Raw genomic sequence first — 26,528 nt, forward strand, 5'->3', positions numbered from 1 at the left:
AATACCGACCACATGGATTATTCAATGCTTTCACAGTATGTCGGCGACAAGAATGCATATAAGTTTAAATAATTTGATATCGCTCGTACTGATCCGAAATATACTGTTCTATGAAGTAGACTGAATGTGCAATTCAAAGTCTATCGAAGAGTAACTAATTCTTCAGCCGAAGTTGGGTCTATCAACAAACAATCGAAATCAGCAATTGGATCCAAATATAGGAGGGAAAAATATACAGTCGAGATAAGTATTCAATAAGAAATGAACTTACGAATAGCTACACAAGAATCAAAGTCATCCTTTGTTGCTCCCATCTTAACTGCTACACCGACTAAGTATGAATTAAAAGTAAAATCAGAAGAATCAGTCATCTACGATTTCTTTTGTAGGCTAATTGTAATACCGGCTTCCATTTTTTTAGGAAAAAATCACTTACAACCTTGTAACATTTCATCAGAACCTTCTCCAATAATATGTAAACCAACAACTTTCTCTTCAGGTCCAGTACAAATCAATTTGTATGATGTTGGTTGTTTATGATTTTCATCTAACATAGCAAATGACATGGCTTTGAACTAAAGAAATAAATATAAGTGTATCCGTTAGTGATGAAGCCTTTCAATGGATGGTAAATAACTAAATATGAGTACTTACGGAAGTCTTGTATACCTTCAAATTGTCTTTACCGAATTTCTCCTCTGCTTCAGGTTCTGATAAACCGACTGAACCGATAGTAGGATGACTAAGTCACAACATTGAATCAGTTTAAGAAGCTTGTATATGGTCCATGAGTAACAAGAGGGAAGGACTTACGAGAAAACGACAGAAGGGATATTATCATAACTTAATTTATCATTTTTGTATTGCTCAGGACCAAACAATCTATTACTTAATCTTCTTCCTGCAGCAATAGCTACAGGAGTTAAAAGTGCTTTTCCAGCAACATCACCAATTGCAAAAACGTTTGGAATATTGGTATTTTGATAATCGTCTGCTATGATATCTCCTTTTTTATCAGTTTTAATTCCAACTTTATCTAATCCTAATTTCTCAGTATTCGCATGTCTACCAATTGCCCAAAGTAATACATCAACTTCTAGGGGTTTTTCAATTGAGTCAACATGAACAAGTAATGATCCGCTTGAGGTTTTTTCAACTTTCTTGACATTGGAGGATTTATGAACGTTTAATCCGGTTTTCTCTATCACTCAAAATTTAGTATTTCGCCCTTGGTAATATTCGAGAAAATCACATGATTAAAAAACCGTAAAAGTTATACTCACCCATGTAAGGTACCAATACTTCACTTAGCATTGGGTCGAAAGTTCGCAAAACCTCATCATGTCTAATAATTAAATGAGTTTCCGTACCGAGAGTATTGAATACTCCAGCCAACTCGACAGCAATGTAACCAGCACCAACTACAGCTACTCGTTTAGGTTGTTCTTCAATATCAAAAAATCCATCAGAATTGATACCGTATTTTGCACCTTCAATGCTCTCTTCATCTGGAATAGTGGGTCTTCCTCCAACAGCAACGGTTATCTTTTTAGCTTTGACTTGATAAGTTTCACCATCTAGTCCGTCAATTTGAACAGTATTGGCATCGATGAAAGAAGCGAAACCGGAATGATAGTCAACTTTGTCCTTGACAAGGTTGGTCTCGCTGTAGATTACCGATTAGGATAGTAAGCGAATGATATTTAAATATAGTAGTTCGAGTGAACCGAAGAGAGAAACAAAGGCAGAAACGGAAGCTTGAGGATTAGTCATGCGCTTGCGTTTCTATTTGATTATGAAGGTGAGTGATAACTTACTAGATACCGTTCAACCTTTTGATATAAGCATCTCTTTTGTGCTTCAATTCTGTCCAGTTGAAATCACCAGCAATTCTGTTTCCTTCATTATCTTTACCGAATCCGTAAGCAGCGGCTTTTCGAAGGTTGTCGGCAATGTCGGCGGTGTACCTAGGGTTCAAGCGAAGTGTGAGCAGTGTAAAAATCAAGAGTAGTGGGAAAGCTTGGATACAGTGCAGATGATGAAGATTGCGAGGGATCTGATGATGATGATGAAGATTGAAATGATCGGAACGTACCACATGATCTCTACAAGAACAGCATATTCAACCGTTTGTTAGCCTGCTGTCATTAACATTGTGTCATATTATTGATACACGTACTCTTGGGCACACATCTGCGATATTTCATATCAGCTTATATACCTAATTCTGGGCAAACTGATAAGCTGACTTACCCTACATTAACACAAGTTCCACCTAATTTAGGAGTAGCTTCTGCCAATCCGACTTTTGCGCCATAAGAAGCTGCTCGTCTCTGCGTGATATAAAGCACGACTTTGTCAGCTTCATACTTGAAGAGGATCAATCTGGAATCAAAACATACAGCAGAAGCTAATCCACCAGATCCACCACCGATAACAAAGTAATCACTATTCAATCGAATATTAAGTATCACCTTTTGAGATTAAGCCAAATTTAGGTTAAAACTCACTATTCTTCCACTTCGGCAGCTTGAGTTTTGGTCAAAGGAGGCATCTTAAAAACTTGACTAGTATTGAAAGATCTAACGGTAAAGTGTAAAGTATTGAAAGTTGGTTGAGGTAATAAACTTTTGGTTAATCTTAAGATGGAGGAGCAAACGACAGGTCTCTTAGTCGTGCTTAAAACTGAAGCGAGAGTGAGAGGTCGAATTGTGAATTGACCAAATATCGATTCTTGGTCTAATCAAGAACCAAGAATACAATCTTCGAAGATAGATTTATTACAATGAGAGATGACGAATGTTCAAAGGTAATAATTACTTTGAAAGGTGAATGAATAATGAATGAATTGCTTAGTAACGTAAATAATACCCAAAATGATTCATTCGGTCAATTGCGCAATCGGGAAATCATCCTCTTTCAATCCCCGCAACTCACTTCATTGATCACTAAGCCTCAATCCATCGAGGACAGAACTGCATACAGTTCTAATACCTCGTATAGTTTACATGTTGACAGGAAAGAAAGGTGAATAATCGATTTCTATATATCAACAAGCATAGTCGACAATGACGTTCCTTGACAAATCGGACACATCGCATACTGTATTATGTTTTCTTGCTTTTCGTAATGTCCAGGATCCAGAGCGTCTCCCGGTTGTTTACGTGCCAATTCATCTAGTTGATATATGATTGTAACTGTAAATTGGCTCGAGAGAGTATCTGACTCTACACACATGATCTATTCAGATCAATTTTGTTTAACCGATATCTTAAGTTAGCATGACGCCTCAAGCCAGCCTAAAGTGCCTCACCGTCAAGATGCATGGGAGCCCAATACCGATGCTAAGTTGTCAGGAGTGAATCAATGAGATACTCCTCAAGTAATTTTATAAATGGCCTCGAACGATGCATGAGTGACTCAATCCTCTATTTACTAAATATCACCGATCAGTCTTCATCCATCCTCTCATCACCACCTTCAGGTTGATCATCCTTTTTTAACCCAATCAGACCTTCGAGGAAACCCTTGACGCTCTGTCCAGCATTATCAGGCAATCCCAATTCTCTCATCATATTTCCAGGTAATCCACCAGATCTCAATGCGTTATCTAGCGAGGCTATCGCATCTGTAAATTGTGGTGCGGAAAGTATGGGTAATAAATCTTGAGCTGACGGGTTTGGGGGTAAATCCAAGCCCGATGGAAGGAGAGGCGTGATAGTAGGTATCAAGCTCGGGTGCGTGGTGAGAAGAGTTGACATTTGTATAGGAGACAAAACATCTGTCAATCTTGCATCTATTCATTCGGAACAAAAGCTGAATAAGTGTGAATTAAGAGATTGATTGATCGTTGAACTCACCATCATCAGCTGGAGCTATACCACCACCCCTTGCCCATTCAGCTAGCAGTCTGGCCATTTGGTCTTGACCGCTTCCTCCAGCACTTTCCTGAGCTGGAATTTGTTCCACATCCATAACTCCATCATTGCTAGACCCAGCAACGGGAGGAGCAGAAGGTGTACTGGCTGAAGCGGCATTTCGGGGCGCAGGCTCAGGGTGAGAAAGTCTAGGTGCACCAGGAGTAGGTGGCCATGATCTCTCTTGAGCTGGTCTTTGAGGTGTAGACGGGACTGGTAAAGGGGCTGATCCGATTCTGCATAATGATCACGAAGATCCACATGAGCTAGGGCTTTATTCCACGGAGTCAAGCATAAGTTACCTGTAGGTGGGATCTCTAATCAAGTTATCAATATCAACTTGAGCTCTTATGATGACCTGTTGATCTGATTTCTGAATCCAGAACTACATAAACGGTATGTAAGCTACTACCCAAAGGAAGGGAATGCGAGAGCAAGCTTACAAAGTATTTCTGGTCAGAGCTTGAGAATTTCAGAATGTGAGTCCGGCCGGAGGGATCCTGAAAAGTAGGGAGGAGGGTAAGCGCCATGTATCGAGATATGAACCGCTCAACAAAGGGGACGAGCATCGGTGGGCACTCACTTGATCGACCTTTTCAAAAGTAGCTTCTCCAGGGAAGACCAACAATTCCTGTATCAAGCGAAGGTATCAGCTCATCGCAAAGATCTTTCTCAGGGGCAGCTGAAAGCGCGTTCATCTCACATCTTCGACTTGACCTGTAACTCTATTTTTCCAAGCTATGAGAAGGCAGTCAGCTTCTTCATTCATGCTCTATCGTGACATATCTGAATGGAACGAAACTCACTGAAATGGGTATATTCCCCATCTTCTGACCGTAACTCTAATGTTCCCTTTTCAGGCAAAGCATCCACGAACTTGCTTCCTTCTCTTCTCTGAGATCGTCCAGCCGCGATGGATATTTGGGATGCCATCTTTGTATCTGATTCAGACTTTTACGAATGATTTAGATTGATCTTCAGATATTCGAAACGAGATGGAGTTCATTGATAGTCGCTGACGCGGTTATCAGATGAGTTGCAAACGTTGTCGTGAATGCGGAGCCAAGGCGGAGAGGTCCGAGTATTGACCTGGAGATGTGACATCAATCGAAATTTTCTAAGCCTACGACGTTTTGCTTTGCGGATTGTAGCTCGTAGGCCTTCTTCTACGTACAAGAAGGTCGCATGGGGGTTGCTGTCAGTCGAGATACTGTGGTCATCGTATGACAGGGAGTACGACGAACACGATCTCCCCAAATGAAAGGCGGCAACTCGTATTGACTTGATGACGACTTCAAGTATTTTAGGATACCAAGACACTGACCCAGCTCAATAACCTAATATCATAAGAGTACGAATTTTCTGAATTTTCTCTTACTTAGAATATAAAATATGCAAATATTTTGAACAAATTTCTTCCCTTGTTTGATTCTTCACTCGCCTTCTTGTTTGAATAGACATTGTAACCTGTATAAAACATCAGAAAATGACCAGAACCAAGCGAAGAGATACTACGACCATTTCCACGTCGTTTGAACATTATGTGAAGGCCGATACATCGTCTCTCAAGAACGCTCAAATGGGTGGCGAACAGGAACCGCAAATTCCAGCTGCAGATGCAAATAGTTCTGAAGCTACGGTAAGTTTTCGATACGACCATGAGAGCTGGACACAAGAACGCGGTAGAGCATTAACTCGATGAGGGTTTATAATCAACTGATATTGCTCGATCTTGGCAGCACGGATTGAGGGTAATTCAGCGAGTTTCAAGAACAAGAACTAAAAGTAGACATGGTCATCGATCTTCTCGACATCATGAAAACCAAACATACACCTATCCACCTGAACAAGGTCCCAACCCCAATCCTGATCCCGATCCCAAATTACCTACATTTCCACCTCCCTCTTCCTCCAAGAAAGCTGATAGCAAAGATATATACGATGCTTTCGATGCTCTTACTATGGTTCAACCTACTTACAAAGATATGGCTCCTGTCATTGTTACAGTAGGAGGTCATACTTCGAATACCACACAACCGCCTCTTAGTGGAAGCTTTATGCTGCCTCAAGACTATCATGATGATCCGGATATTCAAAATTCTGTAGGGACAGAACAACCTTTATCATCTTCACCTTCTGGAACACGATCGAGAATCGGTAGCATCAAAACCACTTATCCAAGATCTGGTCCAACTGAAAGTCTATTTTCTGTTCAAAGTAGCGGAAGGGATAGACCTCATACAATAGCTTCATCCAGTATTGCCCCTTCTTCAATCATTGAACCTGCATCAACAGTCGGACTTTTGTTAAAGAAAGCACCTTTATCAAGTATCCAGGGAGAAACAATTAAGACGAGGGTGGAGGCTGAGAATGCGGTTCTCGAACAACTCCGACATTTCGAAGAAACTACTTATATTCTCAATATAGTAGAGAATAGAGTGGCCGAAATTGATCGTAAGATGAGAAAGGAAACTGATGAAGGACAGCTGTTACAATGGTTTCGATTGAAACAGGATTTGATTGTTCTTCATAATCAAGTGATTCAACACGATTCACGATAGGTGATAATCCGTTTTCAAGTAACGTGTTTTACATCGCGTAGAACAGTCTTATAATTCATTTTTGTTATGTTCTAGTAGTTGAAAGATTAAATAAAAGATCCTTGCGCATGTACTGTATTAAAAACCGGGTGCCTTTTGATCCTTTGTCCGATGTTCAACTTCACTTCACTAACTTGGCTTTGTCATTTCCGGACTCCCTTTCAATCGCTCATCCCATCTAAGTTGAACACGCAATGACATCAATAAACTTGCGCAGTGGGTCATGAAAGGTGTGGTCATAATCATTCATAATTTCATGAGAACGATCATCTTTTAGCATGTTTCAGGTTGTCCGTTCATTACAAGTCCGCGGGAATGGAAACATCAAGTTAACGTAATTACGGGAATGACGGAATATGCTTAAACCCTTCCGCATGTAGGGTAAAATCAACAATTTAGAGCATACGCAAAAATTCCCAATCAATGTCTACTCTGTTCACTTTTGATTTTTATTGATCAACAGTGTAATATAAGTGTAATATAGTCAATGCTGCGGCAAATATCATAAATACCAAAACCAAAAAAAAAAACCACTTGATGGCAGGGTAACGGACATACAAAAATCAAGATCACATTCTTTCAACCATTTCTCTTCGACTAGTTGGCGCTGATTTCTGCCGGCCGATAAGCCGAATTCGACATCGTTCAAGAACCGTCAACGTTGTCAAAGCTGTCAGCTCTGATTGGGAGATTCACGCTCAGATATAGTATAAGCAAGACGGAAAAGGATTATCCGAGTATAGGATCGCGTCCTGCTGGAACGGCTTGAAGCAAGGATCTAAAGGACCTCTTCAAACTTAGCTGTGACCCTGATACACAAGCTGTACAGTAAGGATATCTTAAGCACGTGAAATTAGAGAGTACCTTAATACCTGTTGTCCATATCTCATAATTTGTGAGTTCATCCTTCTTGTACCCATCTTCATCTTCATTTCCATTTTCATATTCCTCATAGACCCGAGCTGATAATCTAACACCTGTACCACTTGTCCTGCAATTTCAACATTTTGAATTCAACCTCCTATGTCTGTTACTTATCTCGTCAAATTCCCTCCCATCCTATCAATCAACATTACTGTTGTCATCACTTCGGCTTCAATTGTTATAGTTCACCAATAGCAGATCTTTCTCATCATTGGACTGTCTCGTGACATTGAATCTAAATCGCCTTTCCTGGATGTCAGTATCAAGGTCGTAATTAGTTGACGAGTGCGAGCTATATCTCTACCCAAGGCCCAGGGGAAAATCTTGGATTTGAAGGAAACGGAAAAGGACTTATAGGATCTTTTCCGACCCAATCTACCTTGGAGATTCGCTGAACAAAGCTACAAAAAGTGAGTGAAGTTGACTATTCTCAGGTTTACGACATATACAATTTGACTCAAAAACAATCCCATCATTCCTTGACCTCGTGTCATGTGTCATTTTTTTCGCAACTGGCTAATCTCACACTTCTTGGCAGATCTTTTCCCAGGGTGCCCGCGCAAATCCTTCGCTCGATTTAAAGTAATTGATCGTGGTGTTGGTGACAAGATTCACAATCGAGTAATCGAATCGAACAGAAATATCGTCACATTCTACATTCCCTTCTGCGGTTGACTTCCTTTCACCCCGCCTCTCACATACGCCATCAGCACCTCAATTCATTGAGGGACGTGTCTTCGTATAACGGACCAAGGACATTGTCAAGTTCTCTCTTCTGAGTCAAAGCTTTGACTTAGGTAGAGTAAGGGGTCATGCGATTAATCAAAAGGCGATCATCTCAAAATCTATCGTCAACAGCTCCAATAGCACAATCCATACCTCCTATCCCTGATCCTCAATTAGGTGCCAACGATGTCGGGCCTACAATTCCCTTCCCCACCAAGGACGGGAAAGGTACGAAGAGAAGAGACAGCAAAGAGATGAAGTACCCTCCCACTTCTTTCGGGCAGAGCGGTGCCGGATGGAGCTTTGGGAGGATGAGAAGTTTCAAGAACAGGTCGAGGTCAAATTCTGACGCGGGAAATTCTGGATCTGAGGAAGAGAGCCAGATCAAAAGAAAGGGGAAAGGCAAGGAAACGGCGAAGCAGCCCTTAGTCGAGGAGAAGACTGCCAAGTGAGTTGAACTGACACAAGTCGCTTAACCTTGGCTGACAATATCGTCAGTAGTACGACAGAGAACCCACTGAATTTCGATTTCGACTATGCTAGGCATTCATCTTCACCATCCCTGCCTCCTCCGCAAATGGTGTTTCCGGACATCGATACTCCAGATTTCACGACTTCCCCTCCTCAATCCCCATTTCTACCAGCTCAACCTGCTTACCCTCAGCCAAGTCAACCTATAATGGCCTTTGGTTCAACAGAACACCATCAGACTTCCGTCACAGCACTGGCTGGAGCTCAATCAGAAAGCCTTTTCTCGACTGTCGAAGGTAGACCATCTCTGAACACAGCTCTTTCAGCTTCCAGCACCTCCATAGCACCATCAATCATCAGTGGAGAATCCTCTTATCCGCTGATATCGAGGAGCGACAGTGGTCAACGTTCTCAACAGGTCATCTCGATTTCCCCTGCGCATCGAAAACTCACGAAACGACGTCCAGGCTCAATGGCACAGTACGATCAGGTAGAATTGGTAGAACGCCCATCAACCTCGTCGAGTCGATCCGCTTTCCAATCGCGACCTTATACTAATCCCAGTCCGACCCAAATCTATGCTGTACTTACTGGACCAGTTGTTATACCTCGATCGTTCTCCTCCAATCTACCTCTTCCCGATGGTGCGGCGCCCCCGACACATCAGCTGAATTGGCCATTGAATCGAAATCCTTCCTGTTCAACGAACGCTTCATCTGGTATGACACCTTCCACAGAAGAATCGGGAATGCTGGAGACGCCAAATAATGCAATTATCTTACCTGGCCAAGGAGAAGATCGGCTCTGGGAAAGGATTGGAGAGCCTAGACCACCACTATCACGGACTTCTACCTTTTCATATAGAGAGGGCGATGACGGTACCGTGATCAAGCAGGACGGCTACTTCCACGATAAAACCAGCAGAGAAAGGTCATCAACAAGTCAAAGTACGGACAGCGGTATTGACCACACAAAGTCCAATGCAAGCGAGGCTTCACTTACTTTTCATACGGATTATTCGCGCGCGACTTACACGCCGACCGTCTCGTCTGGAAGTGATGTGACCGCCATAGCCCCTCGGAATCTTCGAATATCAACTTCAAATCTAGAGCTAAGATCACATCAAAAGAATCAGATTGTTTCGCCTTCAACTCCGACCAGGAAAAAATCAGTCGCCTTCGAGGTACAGTCATCAACCCCAAAACAGGTAATTCAAGACCCTCAGCACGTTCTATTTAGAACTGTACGGCCACCTCTTATTCGATTGCGATCAAGCAGTGTAGGCGCCATGTCCGTCAACACAAACTCTGTCTACAGCGTAGGCGAAGTACAAGTCGCATCCAGCGCGGTAATCTCCAAAGCTGAAGCTGTAGTTCTTGCCGATGTGGCTAGATCACCAGTAATTGAGATGTTAGATCGCTTCGAAAATTCTTCGGAAGCTGTTAGAAGAGCTTTTGATAATGAGCGAGAAAGAGGGGATTGGCCGTTACCAGCTCTGGATTACAGTAGTCAAGACATTCACAATGCTCGATCTGCTCCTCCGCAGCCTCATTCGCAATCCCCCCACAAGCTCAACGGAATATCACCACTATCGCCCATTCTTCGATCAGCTAGTACGACAGCGTCTCCCAAAAAGCTTGTTTCCTTCCATTCAGCCGGTACTGAGCCTGCTGCAGATCAAGGTATAACGCAAATGTCACTAAAAAGGCCAACTATGCCTGCTAGATCTAGCAGTCTGAGCAAATTGTGGCACAGACTGAGCACAAATGGATCCGGTAGTAAGCCGAAGAAGGGAAAGTCATTCGAAGACCCGGACGAGGACATACCGCCTGTCCCTCGAATTGAAAATAATGTCGCATTGACTGAATATCCTGCCAAGTTGACATCGAATAGCCTCGAAAGAATCATGTCTACACGAATTAAAAGATCAAGAGGTTCTTTAGATCTGACTTCTGTGGGAAAAGAAAATCCAGATTTTGTTTCATTGCCCACCAAATTCAGCTTGCCCAAAGATACAGATAGACCTTCTACCCCTTCTTCTACCAGTTCAAGAAGATCGAAAGGAAAGAAACGGATCTCAATATCGTCTATTCCACCACCTCGAGCCCACTCAGTACCTCTACCCCCCAGATCCGATACGCCACCCGTCATTCCGCCCTTGTCACCCACTCCACCACTCAGAGATCCGGTGCCCTCGGACACGGCACTACCTCTAGATTATAGCAATTCAGTACCCGCTGTCGGATCTGACGTCTCACCCTTGAAAGATGCTCCTACGAGATCATTCCGAAAGATATCGTCACCAGAGGGAAATAACAATTGGAAAACTCCCCTTGGACCGTATACGCCACCATTATCAGCAATAGTAAATGACTATTTCCGCGATTTGAAAACTTCTTCATCAACTTCTACTGGATATACTTCTGAGCTATTCACGAGAGAAATAACTTTACATCGAACATCATTACATGAGGATGCAGAATATCAATCTTACGATGCGAAGAGACGTTATAGACAAAGTTTAGTAGAAATAAAAGATGATGAAGCTTTCCATGCTACTGTTGAGCAGTTGGTCAAGCTCGAATCGGACGATCGAGTCAGAATGACCAGAGCTGGAGGAGCTGCTCTAAGAGGGGATATGCCACCTATTTATAGGACACCGAGTAAGGATCTTTCCGAAAAGCAGATTAGACAGGAAAACATCCGAGCTTGGTTTGTGACTAGGGAATTGGTACAAGGAGAGAGGAGACATGGTAGATTGTTGGCTAAGGGTGTTGCTGTGAGTGCAAATTGCCCGATACCAACAATCGAACAACACTGATTGATGTACAACAGGCTATCCAGCTAGCTGTGAAATCGCGAACGGCAATACCACCTGTTCCGCCCATTCCTGTCTCGGAGATTACGTTATCCCAAGCATCAAGTACATCAAAGACGGTACACACACCATGTCACTCGAGATCAGGCTCAGGTAATATCAAGATTTCATCGAGATTACGTCGATCGCGAACCTCTACACCTGGACCTTCTTCTGCTTCTTCACCCACCACTCCGGTTTTACCTTCTATATCTCTTCCACTTTCAGCCAGTGCACCTCTGGATATCCTGCTGGAGAAGTTACCTAGATTGTACGAACTAAGTATCGAGCTTTCGGAAAGATTTGAACATGATCCTTCACCCTATGGGGTTGCTGATGCGTTTTTGAGTATGGAAGAGAATATAACGAAAGAAATATCGAATTGGGCCAAAGGGGTAGGAGAGATTGTGTATAGTGGAATTGGAGATGAGATGAATAAGATTCTTGATCAACAAAGGGGTAGTGGTAATGGGAGACGAAGATCAGAAGGTGGAATGTATGAAAATGGCGGTGAGAGTGAGATTGATAGTGAAATCGAAGGTTCTGAAGGAAGGGTACGATTTGCAGATATAGTGAGTGTCAATTCATCTATGAACATCGCAGAACGTTTTACTTAATTATTGTCGGTTGGATAGATCATCGTACCTATACAAAGAGCCTCAAGGTATAGATTACTTTTTCAAGGTGGGTTATAATGATAAATGATATAGATGTTAGAGCTAAATATGATATGTAAATTTAGAACTCTCAACGAAATTACCACCTTTATCACATACTTCATTAAAAATTCAACGTGCTTTAGAAGCTTCAACAAGATTAGCAATGGAATGTGATCGTTGTCAAAGTTTCGATCTTAACGCTCTGCGAAGACAAGTTAAAAAAGGAGGGAGAAAAATAAGACCCGTTAGTGTAGGTCCGGGAATTGGAAGTTTATTATAATTGTCAGAAGGACAAATCAACCTTGTACTGAACTAAAATCATTTTATCTGTATTTTGTATTCCTATTAGCATTTGTCTTCACATAGAAACCCGCATATATACATTGTTCCCTTCCAATTTATGACAACTTATAATCATTCGCCGTCTGAATTATAAAAGATGTAATTGTACAGCATATTTGCCAAGTAACCAAAATGAGAATAAGCTATTGTCAAGCTGCGATCGTGAACCCTGAAAAAATGGAATTTGCAGGAATCAGTAAAGGGTTACAACATTAATTCATTTAGCGTTAATTCATAGGGAAAGGTAATGTTGAAGAACTACGCATGTGTGGGGTTTTTTTGGACCAGGTGGACAAATGTTTAGTTTCTTAAGCTTTGTTATAAAAAACAACAGGGTCAGGCAAAAGCTTGTATAATAAGTCAAGTGTAAAGGGGTTAAATTAGAATAACACTTCGTCATACCTTCCTTTGATCAGTTCGAACAAAATTCCTAACTCTTATTACATCCGAATCTTTGAGAGATGCTCTAGGATATAGTATTTGATTACCAAGGTTGAGGTAAATTGATAATACATGAAGCCAAACAGCAAGTACATATCAATTTACTGTTCGTTGTAATGTAAAGCACATACGACGCGTCGTGTTTTTAATGACATTGATTTTCATAAATATTCAATTCAACGATTGAACGCGACTTTTATTTTTTTTATAAAGTTGAGTGAAATTTAGTGATCGCCAGGTACCGAATTATTTTTAGTTTGTGGAATTTTCGTGTTTCTTGTCACAATTTAGCATATGATTCAAAGAATTTAGCACATCAGATTTATTCGAACTAATTTAAGAAGGGAGACTTCGCATAGATCGATCCGCTATACATCACTTTCATAGTAGTATATGTGTGTGTGTGAGTGTGCGCATTTGATGATGATGATGAATGATTATGATGTTGAAGAGGATCATAAGGGTTTCGCCTTTTAACGCCTAACGCCATTGTTCTTTTTTGTATGAGTTTTCACATTGACCGTTTAGATCAGAATTTATTACTCAATATTGTGATTAATTTATTCATTGTTGAAGGACGTGCTTCTTTTTATATAGTAGAATATACTTGAACATTTCCTTCTTTTCTTTTTTACTTTTATTTAATATTTTTCATATTGAACAATCGATTTGTTTTTTCCTTCTCTTCTTTTTACTCGTGATTCAATTATTCCAATACAGTGGAGATCACCTTTTATTTAGTTTTAATTACCTTGGCAGGCTAAGATAAAATAATCACCTCATTCAATCGATAGGTAAGACAGCTATTTTAAAAATCTTGTTAACGACCCAAACGCAATTAAACGAAAAGAGACGTGACAAGACGAAAAAAACGATATATCAAAAGTAATTTCAATCATACTACGCGACAAGATTCAAAAGGAATCAATGACCATAATGAAATCCTCAATGATCAATCACGCGATTTATTTAACATTATCTATAATTTTATTCACTTCTGAACCTATTAATGCGGCTGGACCACATAATAGATTTGGTGTAAATCATCATAGAAGACATCATGCTAGAGCTGCTGCTACTGGAGCTACGAATATTCAACAAGAAATTAGATCTACTCAGGAATTAATTCAGGAAAGACAAGAAGAATGTACACTTGGTGCTTGGAAATGTGTAGGATCGGAATTACAACGTTGTTATAATGATCAATGGAATTTTGTAACCAATTGTACGGGTACAGATATCATTTGCTCGTGAGTTATTTGATATCTCTTGATCTTCTCCTGGCCGCTCGGAATTTTGCCAAACAATAAAACAAAAAAATCACATCAAAGGAATAATACAAACTTGTTTCATCCTTCTGAGACTGAATCCTCAACCCCTTCCTGTGACTCCTTTGCCTGTTTCCCTCCTTGACTTGTCTCGTGATCTCTGTGTTACGAATCAGTCGTGAATAGAACGCTGACACTCATTACCGGATAGTGACGGATTATATACCACTGGATGCGTTTGGACATGGTCAGTTGAGCAAAATGACGATAACAACCAATCTGCGACATCTTCTCCACCTTTCAGCTCCTCCATAACTGCTATTGCCACATCCTCGGCGACTTCAACCACAATACCTTCCATCACAAACGCTAATCTCGCTGTCGAACCCACTGCAAGCACAGACGACGAGGATGTCGAAGAATGCGAAGACGGTGAGGATTTCGAAGAAAACGAAGATGAGGAGGATGACGACGACGATGAACTGCCATACTGTGATGACGAGGAAGCTGACAGGTAAGCTTATATCAATGAAAGTCTCCCCATCATGAGCTAAACAAAACACCGCTGTTATAGTGCATCTGCTACGGCTACACCTTCGATTGTCGCTTCTAGCGCTGTTACTACCCCTTCGGCTGTTGGTGGTCAGCTCGTTGCCGATCCGGATACATCGCAAGATGATGACGAGGACGAGGACGAGGACGACGACGAAGAAGACTGTGATGAAGCCGATCCGCATACCGACTCCACTACTTCCGTTTCTCCTACAAGCACTACTTCCGCTGAAACTACATCTACCTCGGTGATCGGTGGCCAGCTCTGGGCAGGCGGCGATGGTTCATGGGATACCACTGCTTCAGCCACCACTCATGATTGGTACAACACAAATGATCCATACAGCACCGGAACAGCAACCACTACAAGTCACGATTGGTACAACACAAACGACCCATATTCGACCGACACTGCTACATCCTCGTCAGGTAGCGATCAAGCTAAGAGCAGTGGTCATCACCGTCACAAGTCCTCTTCTGCTTCATCCGCTGACTGGGCTGCAATCACCTCCGCTTCTACATCATACGATGATGGATCTTGGTCACCTACAAAATACGATTCGGCGTCGGCTGCTACCTCCACCGGTTGGAATAGATGGTCTGGAGAATCCTCGTCTTCTGCTGCTTGGGGTCAGGAATCGTCATCGGCTTCCGGAAAACATGGCAAAGCTTCTGCATCTGCCAGTGCTTCTGCCTCAGCAGCTACAGCGAAAACGACCGGATCTCCATCTGGATCATTCTCTTCCGCTCCTCACTACGTTATCTACTCAGACAGTAAGTCACTCTCCAAAAAAATGCTGAGCATCTGAACTGACCAAAGCACCTGATAGTGTGGCTAACTGAAATGCCCTCTGTGGATGTCTTGTCCAACTTCAACCGTTTTATCCTTGCGTTCTGGATGACCAACCAAGGCGCAGTAGACAACGCACAATTTTGGGAACAACTTGATACAGATACCCGACAACAAACCATAACCGAATACCATAACGCTGGTATCGCACTAATGGTTTCTGCCTTTGGATCTACCGATTCGCCCACTTCCAATGGAGCTGATCCTACTCAAACAGCTCAGCAATTGGCGCAATGGGTCAAAGATTATGGATTGGATGGAGTCGATATCGATTACGAAGATATGTCAGCTATGAATTCGGCTCAAGCTGTATCTTGGATTGTCACTTTCCAAAAAGAACTTCGAAACCAATTACCTTCACCATACATTATCTCCCATGCACCGGTCGCTCCGTGGTTCACCTCTGCCAAAGATTATTCAGATGGAGCTTACGTGTCAATTCATGAACAAACGGGAGACGGTATCGATTTCTACAATGTCCAATTTTATAATCAAGGTGATGGAGTATATGAGGATTGCGAGACCCTTCTTTTCGATTCTGGAAACGATTGGCCATCAACTTCAGTTTTCGAAATCAACTCCTCTGCTGGATTACCCTTGGACAAAATCGTTATTGGTAAACCCCTTGATGAAGGCGCTGCTGCTAATGGGTGAGTGCACAACAAGTTCCTCTTTTTGATTTAAGCAGTTTGAGGCTGACCCATGCTCCATGCATAGATTCGTTGATCCATCGGTATTGCATAAATGTGTGACTCAAGCCGAAGCCAAGGGCTGGAATGCCGGTGTCATGTTCTGGGAATGGACAACCTCGGCACCATCAATCATGGGCACAGTCCGCGGGACTACTTAAGGCCCTTCACCTCTGATAGTCATTTTTCGCCTCTCTTTTTTTCACTCTTGGGACCTGTTGTATATACCCATCACCAGAAGCACTTTCACGGAAATTCACCAATTTAATCGAATGCCAATCTCGCTCACTACATTTTCTCTTAATCAAATTGTGAATATCCATTGATTGATAAATCATATTTTCCACTCTTTAGCATAGATCATATGGAACACATTAACTGGTCTGTTGATCAGACCATTCACTCCTTGTAGGAGTAGAAGATTAGACGAAGACTGGATTTTCTGTGGCATACATGGAGAATAATCGTGACGACTAGAAGTCGTATCACTTCCCGCTCTTTCCCGACAAAGTAGAACTTTGTTTGGATAATCTCACTTGCTTTACGCCATAAGAAACGATCTTGATGATTTGTAATGTTTTTATGATCTATACTTTTACCTTCTTTACGATAATAGATGCATAGAATGTATCGGATGGCTTCTTCTGCATTACATGAGAATGATACTGGGATTAATGAGATTTGCCACTTTTGATCGGTAAATTTAATCCACGTGTAATTCACCTTTGATTAAGGTTGATCTTTGCCGCTCATTAAACAAAGTTGAATTACAACATTCGACATATGTTGATTTACAGAATACTTTGTCTTTTGCAATATTAGCACTAGCTTTAAACAGTAATACAAAATGGCCACAGTACACCCATCACGACTGGGTATGGTTCCTGGAGGATCATCATCATCCAAAATCGCCACTTCAAACGATAGAAATGGTAATCAAGAAGGATCATTAAGTCGAGAAGAGGAACTAAGAAGGAAATTAATGGAAAGGAAACGTAATGGTTCTGAAAGAGATGAAAGATCACCAAGGGACAGAGATAGGGACAGGGATAGAGATAGAGATGAATATAGAAAAGATGAACAAAAATCTTCGAGATACGAAGATAGGCGAAATGATCGACGTGTCGAAGATAGAAACAGAGATAGAAGGGAACGAAGTAGAGATAGAAATGATAATAAAGATAAAGTAAGGGATAGAGATGGAGAAGGATTTAAATCATATGATTCAAGACGTGATGAACGTGATAATAGAAGAGAATTATCAAATGATAGACCTAGAAGATCATCACCTTCTTATAAACCTTTCGATAATTCGAATTCTCCTCAAAATGGTGAAAACAAAGGATATGGATATGGTAATAGAAATGATTTACCTCATGGTAATGGTTCACCTGGTACAAATATGCCTCCTCCTTGGGTACCTAAAATGCAAAATCCAACTTCACAACCTCCTCAAAATTCAGGTTATGGAGGTTGGCAAAATCCTCCTCCACATCAAAGATTCGGTACAATTGATTTTGAAAGGTTAGTTTGAACTTTCTTTTGTACATTTCTAGTCCTTTTTTACGTTGATGCTGAATTTCTGGGCCTATCATTTAGACGTCGACAAGAACGTGAGAATAATCCTTTGTCAATTTGGCCTGAATCACCTAAAAGACCATATCAGGATGAAGAGTGAGTTTCTTCGTGATTACTGTTTAATTGTTTCATGCAATTATAAAAGAATACTAATACAACCCAAATTCTATAGTGATCTCGAAGCTGAAAGAAAAAAGAACAAATCAAAATCGAAATCATCTAGAAAATCAAAATCAAAATCGAAACATAAATCATCTAAACATCGTTCTTCTAAAAAATATTCTGATGAATCATCTTCAGAAACTGATTCAGAGGAAGAAGAACGTCGTAGAAGAAGGAGAAGAAAGGAGAAAGAAAGAAAAAAGAAATATGATGATTATTCTGATGATTCAGATGAGGAAGAACGTAGACGAAAGAGAAGAAAAGAGAAAAATAAATCACCAGAGGAAGAAATACCTGCTTCCACACAAGAAGATATGTGGGTTGAAAAAGGTGAAACAATAACTAAACGTACATCTATCTCTCCTTCGAAAGAAAAGATTCCACAAAGACAAGAAGAAGAAAGTGATGAAGAAATTGGACCTCAATTACCTAATGAAGCTAAAGAAAAAGGAATGGATAGATCAGCGTGAGTTCAGTCTCACACTTTTAAGGATCGGGTTTTTGATAAAAAAAAAACGAATATTGATTGCTGATTGCGACTTTGTTGATAGATTCGCACATATGAGACCAGGAGAAGGAGAAGCAATGGCATTATATGCAGAATCTGGACAACGTATACCACGTAGAGGTGAAATTGGAATGGAAGCTACAACAATTGAAAAATTCGAACAATCAGGTTATGTTATGTCTGGATCAAGACATCAACGTATGAATGCAGTAAGAATGAGAAAAGAAAATCAAGTTATAAATGAAGCTGAAAAAAGAGCAATATTAAAATTACAAAAAGAAGAGAAAGAAAAGAAAGAAGGTATGATTATAACTCAATTCAAAGAGGTAAGTTATAACCTTTTGTTCGAATATGAAACGAGATTTGATTAGCTAATTCCACATTTCTTATTAGATGATGGAAGATAATCTTAGAAAACAAGGAATAAATAGACCGTAATAATCATAATGTTGATTTGTACACTATCGCACATTGTTGTGGAAAAGTAAGCTCGATCGAGGTGCTATTTCAATATGGCATGATGGCTTGAATGAAGCAAGGCATGCATGTAAAATATGAATAGTCTACCCCTTCACTTATATAATCCGAATTACAAATACAACTTTTTACCATCATCTCAATTTTCTCTTTCTTGTTCTAGCTCGATTGACGTTTGACCATAATATGTCACACTATTCGAACACTATTTGTTTTGACTGGGCAAGTCGGCTCATTGACTGACTCCATCTTGCTGTGGCGGAGTATTTCCCAGCTCATGTCGCCTCACCACATTCGCGACTTCCTCTATTGTACCTTCATTCCCATCTCTGCTTGGCTCGGAATTAGTTGTGGTCTCGCTGATTGATCTATTTCTACGACTTCTTCCAGCTGCAGCTCCTTCATCGATCTGTTCCTGCGTCACTCTCTCGCCTCCAGGTATAGTTTCTTCTCCATATCCCGGTTCCGCCTTCACCTCGATTATATCTTCTTCTGTATCTTCATCAGTCGCTGATTTGACTCCACCTTGGGATTTTCTCCAATTATATTCATCTTCTCCGCTGTCTTCATCCGATGAGGAATCTGAGGCACCTCCAAACCACCTTGTAATTGATAATTGCGACTTTACTCTGGGATTCTGGGGTAGTAAAGGTGGATCTTCGTTCTGAGGCGAAATTGAAGCTTGCCGTATTGATCTAAATGGTGAACTTAATGCCGATAAAGAAGGGGCTCTGACATGTCTTAATGTGTCACCAAGATTAAGTGAATATCCTTTCTTTACGAGACTTGGGGATTCAGGTGGAACACTTCGAGAAGCGTTCAATTGTCGAGTATAAGAAGGAAGATCTAATTCCTCTTCAACTTCATCTGAGTCAACAACGAATACCTCACTTGCTCTTCTTCTTCTAGGGTTATTCTTTCTTCTTCGGGTAGTTTGAGATAATCCTAAACCATGCTGAGATTCAGGTTCAAACGTTGTTGTTATGCCCAATCCACCAAGACCTCTTGAGCCTTTAGTCCGCCTTGTTCGACTCGCGAATCCCGCGTCCACATCCGATTCCAGCGGTATAATTTCAGGCACCTTCAGCCCTCCAGTCTTAGGCGGAGATGTCATGTCGTTCGAGGTCCTGTCACGGTGAATTGCCGATCTCACTTCTGTTCGTCCTCTCAAAATCGCTCGCTACGTTCGGACCAAAGTCAGTATTCTATCAGTGTGACCAGGACTACTGCAGGACTAACCTCGATTGTCATCCTGTTTTTCACCATTCTGAGAGCTGGCCAAGTGACTCTTTGACCCACTTCAAGCATGTGATCCAATTGCTTCCTGTCAGGATCAGACAAGATGCTGAACCAGTCCTGATCCCATTGTTAGCCTTGGGTTCGTTATTGTCCACGTCAACACTCACTCTGATAGTAGTTCTTGGTGTGAGAGTCAGATCCCCCGAGAATCTTTGTAAGAAAACACCACTCCAGTCACTCTGCAGGATTTGAGGCATAAGATCGAGATCTCGTATGACCTGTACCCGTGTGTCAGCTTCCCCGCAGGCGTCAACGGTTTAGATAGCTGGTGCATACCTTGAAATGTTTGGAAAGATCCAGTTTGATATAAGATTCTAGAGCAGACAAAATGAAACCACCCCGCCATCCCTTTCCTTTCCGATGAGCTACCGGTCGTCCTACAGATCCTCGAGGAGCAAAGAAGAAAAGGTGGATGTGTGGGTTTGTCTGCGATACGATTGAGAAATTACAATTGAACTGGGTATGCAAGGATCCGAGCGGTATATCCTCTCTGAACGCGAGGTCAGCTGATGTCAGAGCACAATTCCAACAATCAGCTCACCTTAGACTTCCATCTTTGAATCTTGAGCCACCAAGATTGTGCGGCTTGACGTTACCATCTCGATCTTTAGCCATCAGTACAACCTACAGTAGCGATGAGCTTTGACCAACAACCTTTTGTTCTGCCACGGCAGCTCACTGGATTCAGGATACCCGGCACGGCAGCACTAGCCAAGTTAGCCGACCAGATCAAACAATTTGGAGCAGTCAGATGATTGAGCAGTATTGTGGGTCTGTACGGGCTTCAGCGATGTATGCACTGTCTATAGCTGAGGTGGCTACTCACGAATGCCTATCAGACGGTACAACAGATATATTCAAGGCCCTACCGGTCCTTTCGTATGCTTCCTTGAAAGTCATGCTACCTCGGGTGAACCACATGCCCTGTCGGAATCATCAGCGTGTTTACTCCCAACACAGAATTTTCAGCGATCCAACTTACCTTTTTAGCCCAAGTAACCGTATCGAACCTCGCCCCAGTCTGCCTGAACCTCTTGAACCAGACATGGAAAGGATCCTCACATGCGGTTATCTTATCCGCCAATTCCGGCACCAAGAGCTCTCTCAACTCATCATCTGTCCTGGTACACAACAAAGAGGCGATCAGCCCACCTGCCGAGGTACCAGTGATGACTCTCGGCAGAAGGTCCGCGTCAAGAAATGCTTTTACTACACCGAAGCTTCGTCCGCATGTCAGCAGAGCTACAATTCGTATACTTGAAGTAGAGCTCACTGATAATATCCGAAAGACGCCCCTCCCGAGAGACATAATGCACTAGCCCCGTAATGTCTGTTTATAGCTCTGAAGAATGCTCGTTTCTCTTCTAGCGAAACATCCTTCGCTGTTCGAACGAAATCAAGGCAAGCTGCCACTTCGTTGACATGGTCTTCAATCAACCGTTTTGTGCCAAAGAACGTCTACGATGTTGGCCGATCAGCTTAGGGTCTCACCTGAGAAAGTGCGAATGGCACGACGCACCTCACTATACATCTTGACACTCTCAGTGCCCGCAAAATTACTTCGCACGCAGACTGCCAATGCATCCATGAGTCCTCTAGCATCTTCAGCGGCTCGAAATTTCGTCAAAGTCCGCTTGACCCTTTTAACCTATATAATTCATCTATTAGTCGAATAGCGGTGGACATAGCGGTGAACACATATATTTCAGTCAATCACTCACCAGGGTGTAGTCGAAATAAGAGTCCTCATCTGTTTCCTTCCACTCATCGAAACCTAGATTGCTATCCAGCTTTTTTGCCGCGGCAATCCATTCTTCGTATGTTTTCGAATTCCTGACTTCTCGCCGCAGTCTCACTTTTGGACCCCTCCAAGCCACTAGCCATTCAAAAACGTTTACGACCTGACGTGTAATCACGTAGGTCAAGAACTCGAAGTAGATGATGGTGAAAAAGAAGCCCTGTAGCGAACATCAGCCAAAAGTTACTCTTAAACCTTTTAAGTGATAACGGTAGAACTTACGAGCAATGGCCATCGTATAAGGTGATATGTCAACCCCTGGTTCGACGTACGTGGACGTCTTTTGCGATGTTATTAGTATGCGCTAGCCTGGCAATGAAAGATATGCTTACTTGGATACACGTTGATGGATGGGCTGCGATAGCACGGATTGCATGAATGAGGGCTTCACCTGCATCAAGAGGAAGAGACTCACAGCGAAATCGGACGTAGCTGTCAATTTCTCAACTCTCTCTCCTGAACCTCCGCTACCGCTTCCGAACGATCCGTTGTCAGGACCATATTTCCATTGCTGAGGTTGTAGTCTTGAAGAGGGATTGGAGGCTTTTGGTGAATCCAGAGGGACAGGTGGGGATCGGGGTGAAAGGGGAGACGCTTCGCCCTCCATGTGTAGTGTATCGCTTATCGAAAGCGCTGAGGCGAACGCTTTGAGATGCCTGTGCCTGACCGTTAGTCCTGCATTTTATAGCTTGCAATCTAAGAGGACGATCTAACGAAGACTTACTCTTCGTCCACATAATTCTCATTGAGAAGCTCATCTCGCCTCGATTGGGTTGGTGGTGCGTTCATGCGCGATGGCATTTTGCCTATTGTATCTAAAATCGGATAGTGACGTAAAGAGCGTTTTTGGTGATTATTTGAACCTGATTGTTCAGATTTATGTTTAAATTATCGTCGGGAATATCGTCGAGGTGTCGGACATGTTAGTTTAGAGATTTACTTTCAGCTCTATCTGTGTAATCCTTTCGATTGATATTATGATCCAGATATGCTGTAAAGAAATGAAATCCAATGATGGAAATGAAATGGATGAAATCAATTGGATTTTGTCGTCACTACGTGGGGTAAGATGGGGATCCAAGTAGCGGTGATATCCGCCTCTCCAGGCAATAGTATAATTAGCCGTAAACGTCATGTTTGGTTGTCACCTATTCCTAATTCTCATTGTTATCCCCTCTGATCCGTTGTCTTTACTCTGTGTCATAGAAAATATACTCGCAGTCTCACATCATCTCCGATAAGCCAGAGCGATACCACTCCTGTAGCGATGTCGACTCCCCTAGTACAACAATTCCCATCTTTATCACAATATCCTCCAACATTTCTGAAAGATCTCCTATCTTCACCAGAACTGACAGAAGCTTTCTTGTTCACTCTACCAGAAGTGAAAGATCTAGCAGCTGAAGTAGAGAAGTTAGGCAAAGAGAACGATGATCTTGCTAGTTAGTCAATTTAGATTGACCGGGACCCCGATATTTTCTGGTCCTTTACAATTTGTAAATCAGCTAATGACCTATATTCTTCAAAGGGCGGAATCTTGAATTGAGGGACGAGTTATTAGCTTTGCGAGATGCGACTGCTCAATCGTATGCTTATGCTGAAGGACTCAAGAGACAATGGATAGATATTGAGAAGGTTCAATCTAATCTATACCAGGTAGGTCCAACAATGTTCGGTCGACTTCATGCCCCCTGCGAATGACTGATTTCAGGATTATATCATTGTCATAGCGTAATAGACCTTCATTCCTCCATCTACGTTTACGACACTCTTTGACTGCTCAAGATGAATTATCAGAGAAGATAGCATCTGCATTCATCGATGGACGATCTGCAGGAGCTAGTTTACCTGGTTCTAGGGTCGATTCGCCCGCACCAAACGCTTATGCGGATGGTACAAGTACACCCATCTATGGAGACAGGGTGGGTCACTTCCTCTCAACTAAGCTTGACGATATATCCAATGTAGTCTCCCTCGATATTACCCTTACAATCATCCTCGTACTCTTCAACTTTGGTATTAAGCTAACGTACCTTGCTTGGTTTAGACGCAAAGTAAAGCTATTGACGACTTCACAAACGAATTCAAAGCTGCTAGAAAAACATATCACAAGCGGGCGATTTGGGCAGAACGGTGGTCAAGAGGTGAAGTTGCTTGGCGCGATGATTAAAGGTGTTTTTAATTGCTGCAATTTTCTACGAAATGTACTGGTTGTATAATCATTTGTCGCGTGCTCGTGCGTATCTGCTGAAAGCGGTCATACAAATTATGCTTATATTGATCTACAAAATCAACATAAGTGTTGATCAGAATCGTACTTTCGCAAAGACAGATTACTAAAAGTTCCGTAAACGAATTGACGATACACCAATCATTCCATACTGCCCTTCTCTGTGTCCCAAGGAAGATTTCCAGAATGAGCTACGGATTTTCCGGCACTCATTTTCATACCACTCTCAGTAGAGGACATGACTAGAGTATTATCTCTAACATTCCTAATCTCGCTTTTTTCAATTGCTTCACTTGCGGGCCTGAGTTCATCCATTGCCCCATCTGGGTCTACCTGTAGAGGAAGATTTTGCCCATTTTGACAACCACATGAACAAGATGGTGTGATTCGTGATCTTTGAAAACATGAACTTGCCACTATAGTTGGAGATGATATGCATGGAATTTGATGACCTGGTGCATTCTGACCAGATAGATTAAGCCTTGAAGCTTGACGACGAGGTGTCGAAATTGATGAAATAAGTGTTATTGCGTATACTTTTGATATGAAAATTGCTGGGAAGTCTGCCCAAGTCGATGTACTACATTAATTCCCATGAATTCCAAATATTAGCAAATTAAAACACTGTGTCATAACGATATTTTATCTCACGCTTTTAAGTAAATGATTAAAGCTGAAAGTTGTAAAGCGGTGACTAAACCACCAGCTTGAAATGATAATTTGATTAAAGCGTCAACTACTTTATTTCGATCTTCACTATGTTTCTGAACGGATTCAAGAGGATGAGTTTTCAGCCATTGACCTTTTGCAAGATAAAATAGATTTTTAGCTCACAACAGCATTCCGAAGTTTGAAGATGATATATCCTGATAATAAAATATCAATAGCTGATGAGGTGCTTAACCACATAATCGTCAATAAATCCAAATGACGATCCGCATGTGCTGTTGCTCTGAATTTCACAATTCAATCAGCACCAACATTTGTGAGGTAATGATGTACGACATACATATTCTCCAACATCTAAACGATACCACAAAGGCAATTCAGCAAATTCCTTACAAAAACGGAATATTGATATACTGTATCTTCGAAAAGACTCACCCGAAGTCTGATTGGAACTCCTATTCCCGTAGCGAAACTCAGTGAAATTACCGCTAAACTGAATCCAGCTAATCCCCAAACCTTAAGCTTATAAAATGTTGTTGATCGATTTGTAGGGTTTTCAGTCACTCCAGTAAACAACAAACATCTTCTCAACAAGAACAACTGAGTTATAGTAGAGATTGTGACTGATAAAATAGGTGAGATAATTTCTTCTGGTCTTTCAGATGCTGTCAAAAACTAACACATGAAGGGAACATCAGCTGTTCTATTTAAGATGGTATCCATTGTGGGGGCAGACTGATACCAGTCGACCCAAAGTTACTCACGTAGACAAGATCGGCACTGTGAATAGTAGTCAATTTGATTATCCTAGAACAATCCGATACGGTTTGACCTAGACAAAGAACAACGACGAACTGCAAATTCACCGTCAAGACTTTTTGTCAATATAAGTAGCGAATATAATCCCATCAATAAGATAGAGCTTACTATGATCTAGATTTAATCATGATGATCAGTCATTATGACCATAGGGTTGACCAGAAGATCAAGGAAGACGTCTCTTACCAATAATTTCACTTTCCAGCCTCCTTTAGAATAAATTCCAAAATACACAAAAGCCTATTGATATGACAATATGAATCAATACATATCTAGTACTTAGATTCCTTTTGATCATTGAAAGCGATTTCATGAGTGAAGTATGCAACTTACATGCATGAGCAGTAAACCGAATCCAAATACACTGATCAAAGCTCCTATTTCCAATGGGCCATACTACAAAGAATCAACATGATATCAGTTATTGTTCTGACACTACTCTCAATCTAAGAATGCTCATACACTTACAATAGCAAAAAGAGTTCTTTCTGAGATCCCGACTGTCGGTGCCATTTTCTTACTGCCTTCCTTTGATGTTATGTTACTACTAGGGTTTAGTCATTGTGACTTGAAGGATTCACAATTATAGCAACAGGATCTCCTGTGAGCTTTTGTCAGAGAAGAACCCAATTCGGTGGCAGTCGGTTATCGAAAAAGGTCGAGGATTTAATTCGCTTCGGACGTGATTAAGC

At 41.6% G+C, this 26,528-nt stretch overlaps 9 protein-coding genes across 9 annotated transcripts; 5 read left to right on the forward strand and 4 right to left on the reverse strand.

Annotated features, from left to right (window-relative positions):
- Positions 1 to 140: 140 nt before the first annotated feature.
- I206_107498 (glutathione-disulfide reductase) lies at positions 141 to 2,554 on the reverse strand (the record flags this gene model as incomplete). Its single annotated transcript, XM_019157539.1, has 12 exons — positions 141 to 178; positions 272 to 331; positions 437 to 575; positions 655 to 742; positions 814 to 1,201; positions 1,284 to 1,666; positions 1,818 to 1,967; positions 2,096 to 2,105; positions 2,180 to 2,193; positions 2,254 to 2,333; positions 2,403 to 2,448; positions 2,511 to 2,554. The coding sequence occupies 12 exons, from the start codon at positions 2,552 to 2,554 to the stop codon at positions 141 to 143; spliced, it is 1,440 nt and encodes a 479-aa protein (XP_019009179.1).
- Positions 2,555 to 3,449: 895 nt separating this feature from the next.
- Positions 3,450 to 4,850, reverse strand: I206_107499 (uncharacterized protein; the record flags this gene model as incomplete). Its single annotated transcript, XM_019157540.1, has 7 exons — positions 3,450 to 3,796; positions 3,861 to 4,153; positions 4,220 to 4,302; positions 4,361 to 4,417; positions 4,501 to 4,548; positions 4,621 to 4,655; positions 4,724 to 4,850. 7 exons carry the CDS (start codon positions 4,848 to 4,850, stop codon positions 3,450 to 3,452), a joined length of 990 nt encoding a protein of 329 aa, XP_019009180.1.
- A 553-nt stretch (positions 4,851 to 5,403) lies between these two features.
- Positions 5,404 to 6,478, forward strand: I206_107500 (uncharacterized protein; the record flags this gene model as incomplete). Its single annotated transcript, XM_019157541.1, has 2 exons — positions 5,404 to 5,556; positions 5,657 to 6,478. The coding sequence occupies 2 exons, from the start codon at positions 5,404 to 5,406 to the stop codon at positions 6,476 to 6,478; spliced, it is 975 nt and encodes a 324-aa protein (XP_019009181.1).
- A 1,775-nt stretch (positions 6,479 to 8,253) lies between these two features.
- Positions 8,254 to 12,434, forward strand: I206_107501 (uncharacterized protein; the record flags this gene model as incomplete). The annotated part of the gene is made up of 5 exons (XM_019157542.1): positions 8,254 to 8,615; positions 8,669 to 11,417; positions 11,474 to 12,067; positions 12,131 to 12,179; positions 12,238 to 12,434. The coding sequence occupies 5 exons, from the start codon at positions 8,254 to 8,256 to the stop codon at positions 12,432 to 12,434; spliced, it is 3,951 nt and encodes a 1,316-aa protein (XP_019009182.1).
- Positions 12,435 to 13,873: 1,439 nt separating this feature from the next.
- I206_107502 (uncharacterized protein) lies at positions 13,874 to 16,457 on the forward strand (the record flags this gene model as incomplete). Its single annotated transcript, XM_019157543.1, has 5 exons — positions 13,874 to 14,187; positions 14,417 to 14,719; positions 14,780 to 15,531; positions 15,588 to 16,257; positions 16,325 to 16,457. 5 exons carry the CDS (start codon positions 13,874 to 13,876, stop codon positions 16,455 to 16,457), a joined length of 2,172 nt encoding a protein of 723 aa, XP_019009183.1.
- Positions 16,458 to 17,143: 686 nt separating this feature from the next.
- Positions 17,144 to 18,982, forward strand: I206_107503 (uncharacterized protein; the record flags this gene model as incomplete). The annotated part of the gene is made up of 6 exons (XM_070203534.1): positions 17,144 to 17,690; positions 17,760 to 17,820; positions 17,896 to 17,970; positions 18,047 to 18,502; positions 18,588 to 18,870; positions 18,938 to 18,982. 6 exons carry the CDS (start codon positions 17,144 to 17,146, stop codon positions 18,980 to 18,982), a joined length of 1,467 nt encoding a protein of 488 aa, XP_070059635.1.
- Positions 18,983 to 19,253: 271 nt separating this feature from the next.
- Positions 19,254 to 22,919, reverse strand: I206_107504 (uncharacterized protein; the record flags this gene model as incomplete). The annotated part of the gene is made up of 15 exons (XM_019157545.1): positions 19,254 to 20,201; positions 20,261 to 20,377; positions 20,428 to 20,538; positions 20,597 to 20,810; positions 20,862 to 20,944; positions 21,000 to 21,093; positions 21,147 to 21,244; positions 21,303 to 21,540; positions 21,594 to 21,778; positions 21,840 to 21,968; positions 22,042 to 22,278; positions 22,341 to 22,398; positions 22,451 to 22,473; positions 22,534 to 22,774; positions 22,843 to 22,919. 15 exons carry the CDS (start codon positions 22,917 to 22,919, stop codon positions 19,254 to 19,256), a joined length of 2,853 nt encoding a protein of 950 aa, XP_019009185.1.
- A 466-nt stretch (positions 22,920 to 23,385) lies between these two features.
- I206_107505 (uncharacterized protein) lies at positions 23,386 to 24,288 on the forward strand (the record flags this gene model as incomplete). The annotated part of the gene is made up of 4 exons (XM_019157546.1): positions 23,386 to 23,560; positions 23,647 to 23,774; positions 23,849 to 24,040; positions 24,166 to 24,288. 4 exons carry the CDS (start codon positions 23,386 to 23,388, stop codon positions 24,286 to 24,288), a joined length of 618 nt encoding a protein of 205 aa, XP_019009186.1.
- Positions 24,289 to 24,489: 201 nt separating this feature from the next.
- On the reverse strand, positions 24,490 to 26,349 carry I206_107506 (uncharacterized protein; the record flags this gene model as incomplete). The annotated part of the gene is made up of 10 exons (XM_019157547.1): positions 24,490 to 24,928; positions 25,000 to 25,112; positions 25,183 to 25,300; positions 25,358 to 25,371; positions 25,453 to 25,692; positions 25,782 to 25,871; positions 25,945 to 25,950; positions 26,023 to 26,076; positions 26,170 to 26,232; positions 26,305 to 26,349. The coding sequence occupies 10 exons, from the start codon at positions 26,347 to 26,349 to the stop codon at positions 24,490 to 24,492; spliced, it is 1,182 nt and encodes a 393-aa protein (XP_019009187.1).
- Positions 26,350 to 26,528: the final 179 nt, after the last annotated feature.

This window comes from Kwoniella pini, chromosome 11, assembly GCF_000512605.2.
Source record: "Kwoniella pini CBS 10737 chromosome 11, complete sequence".
Lineage (NCBI taxonomy): Eukaryota > Fungi > Basidiomycota > Tremellomycetes > Tremellales > Cryptococcaceae > Kwoniella > Kwoniella pini.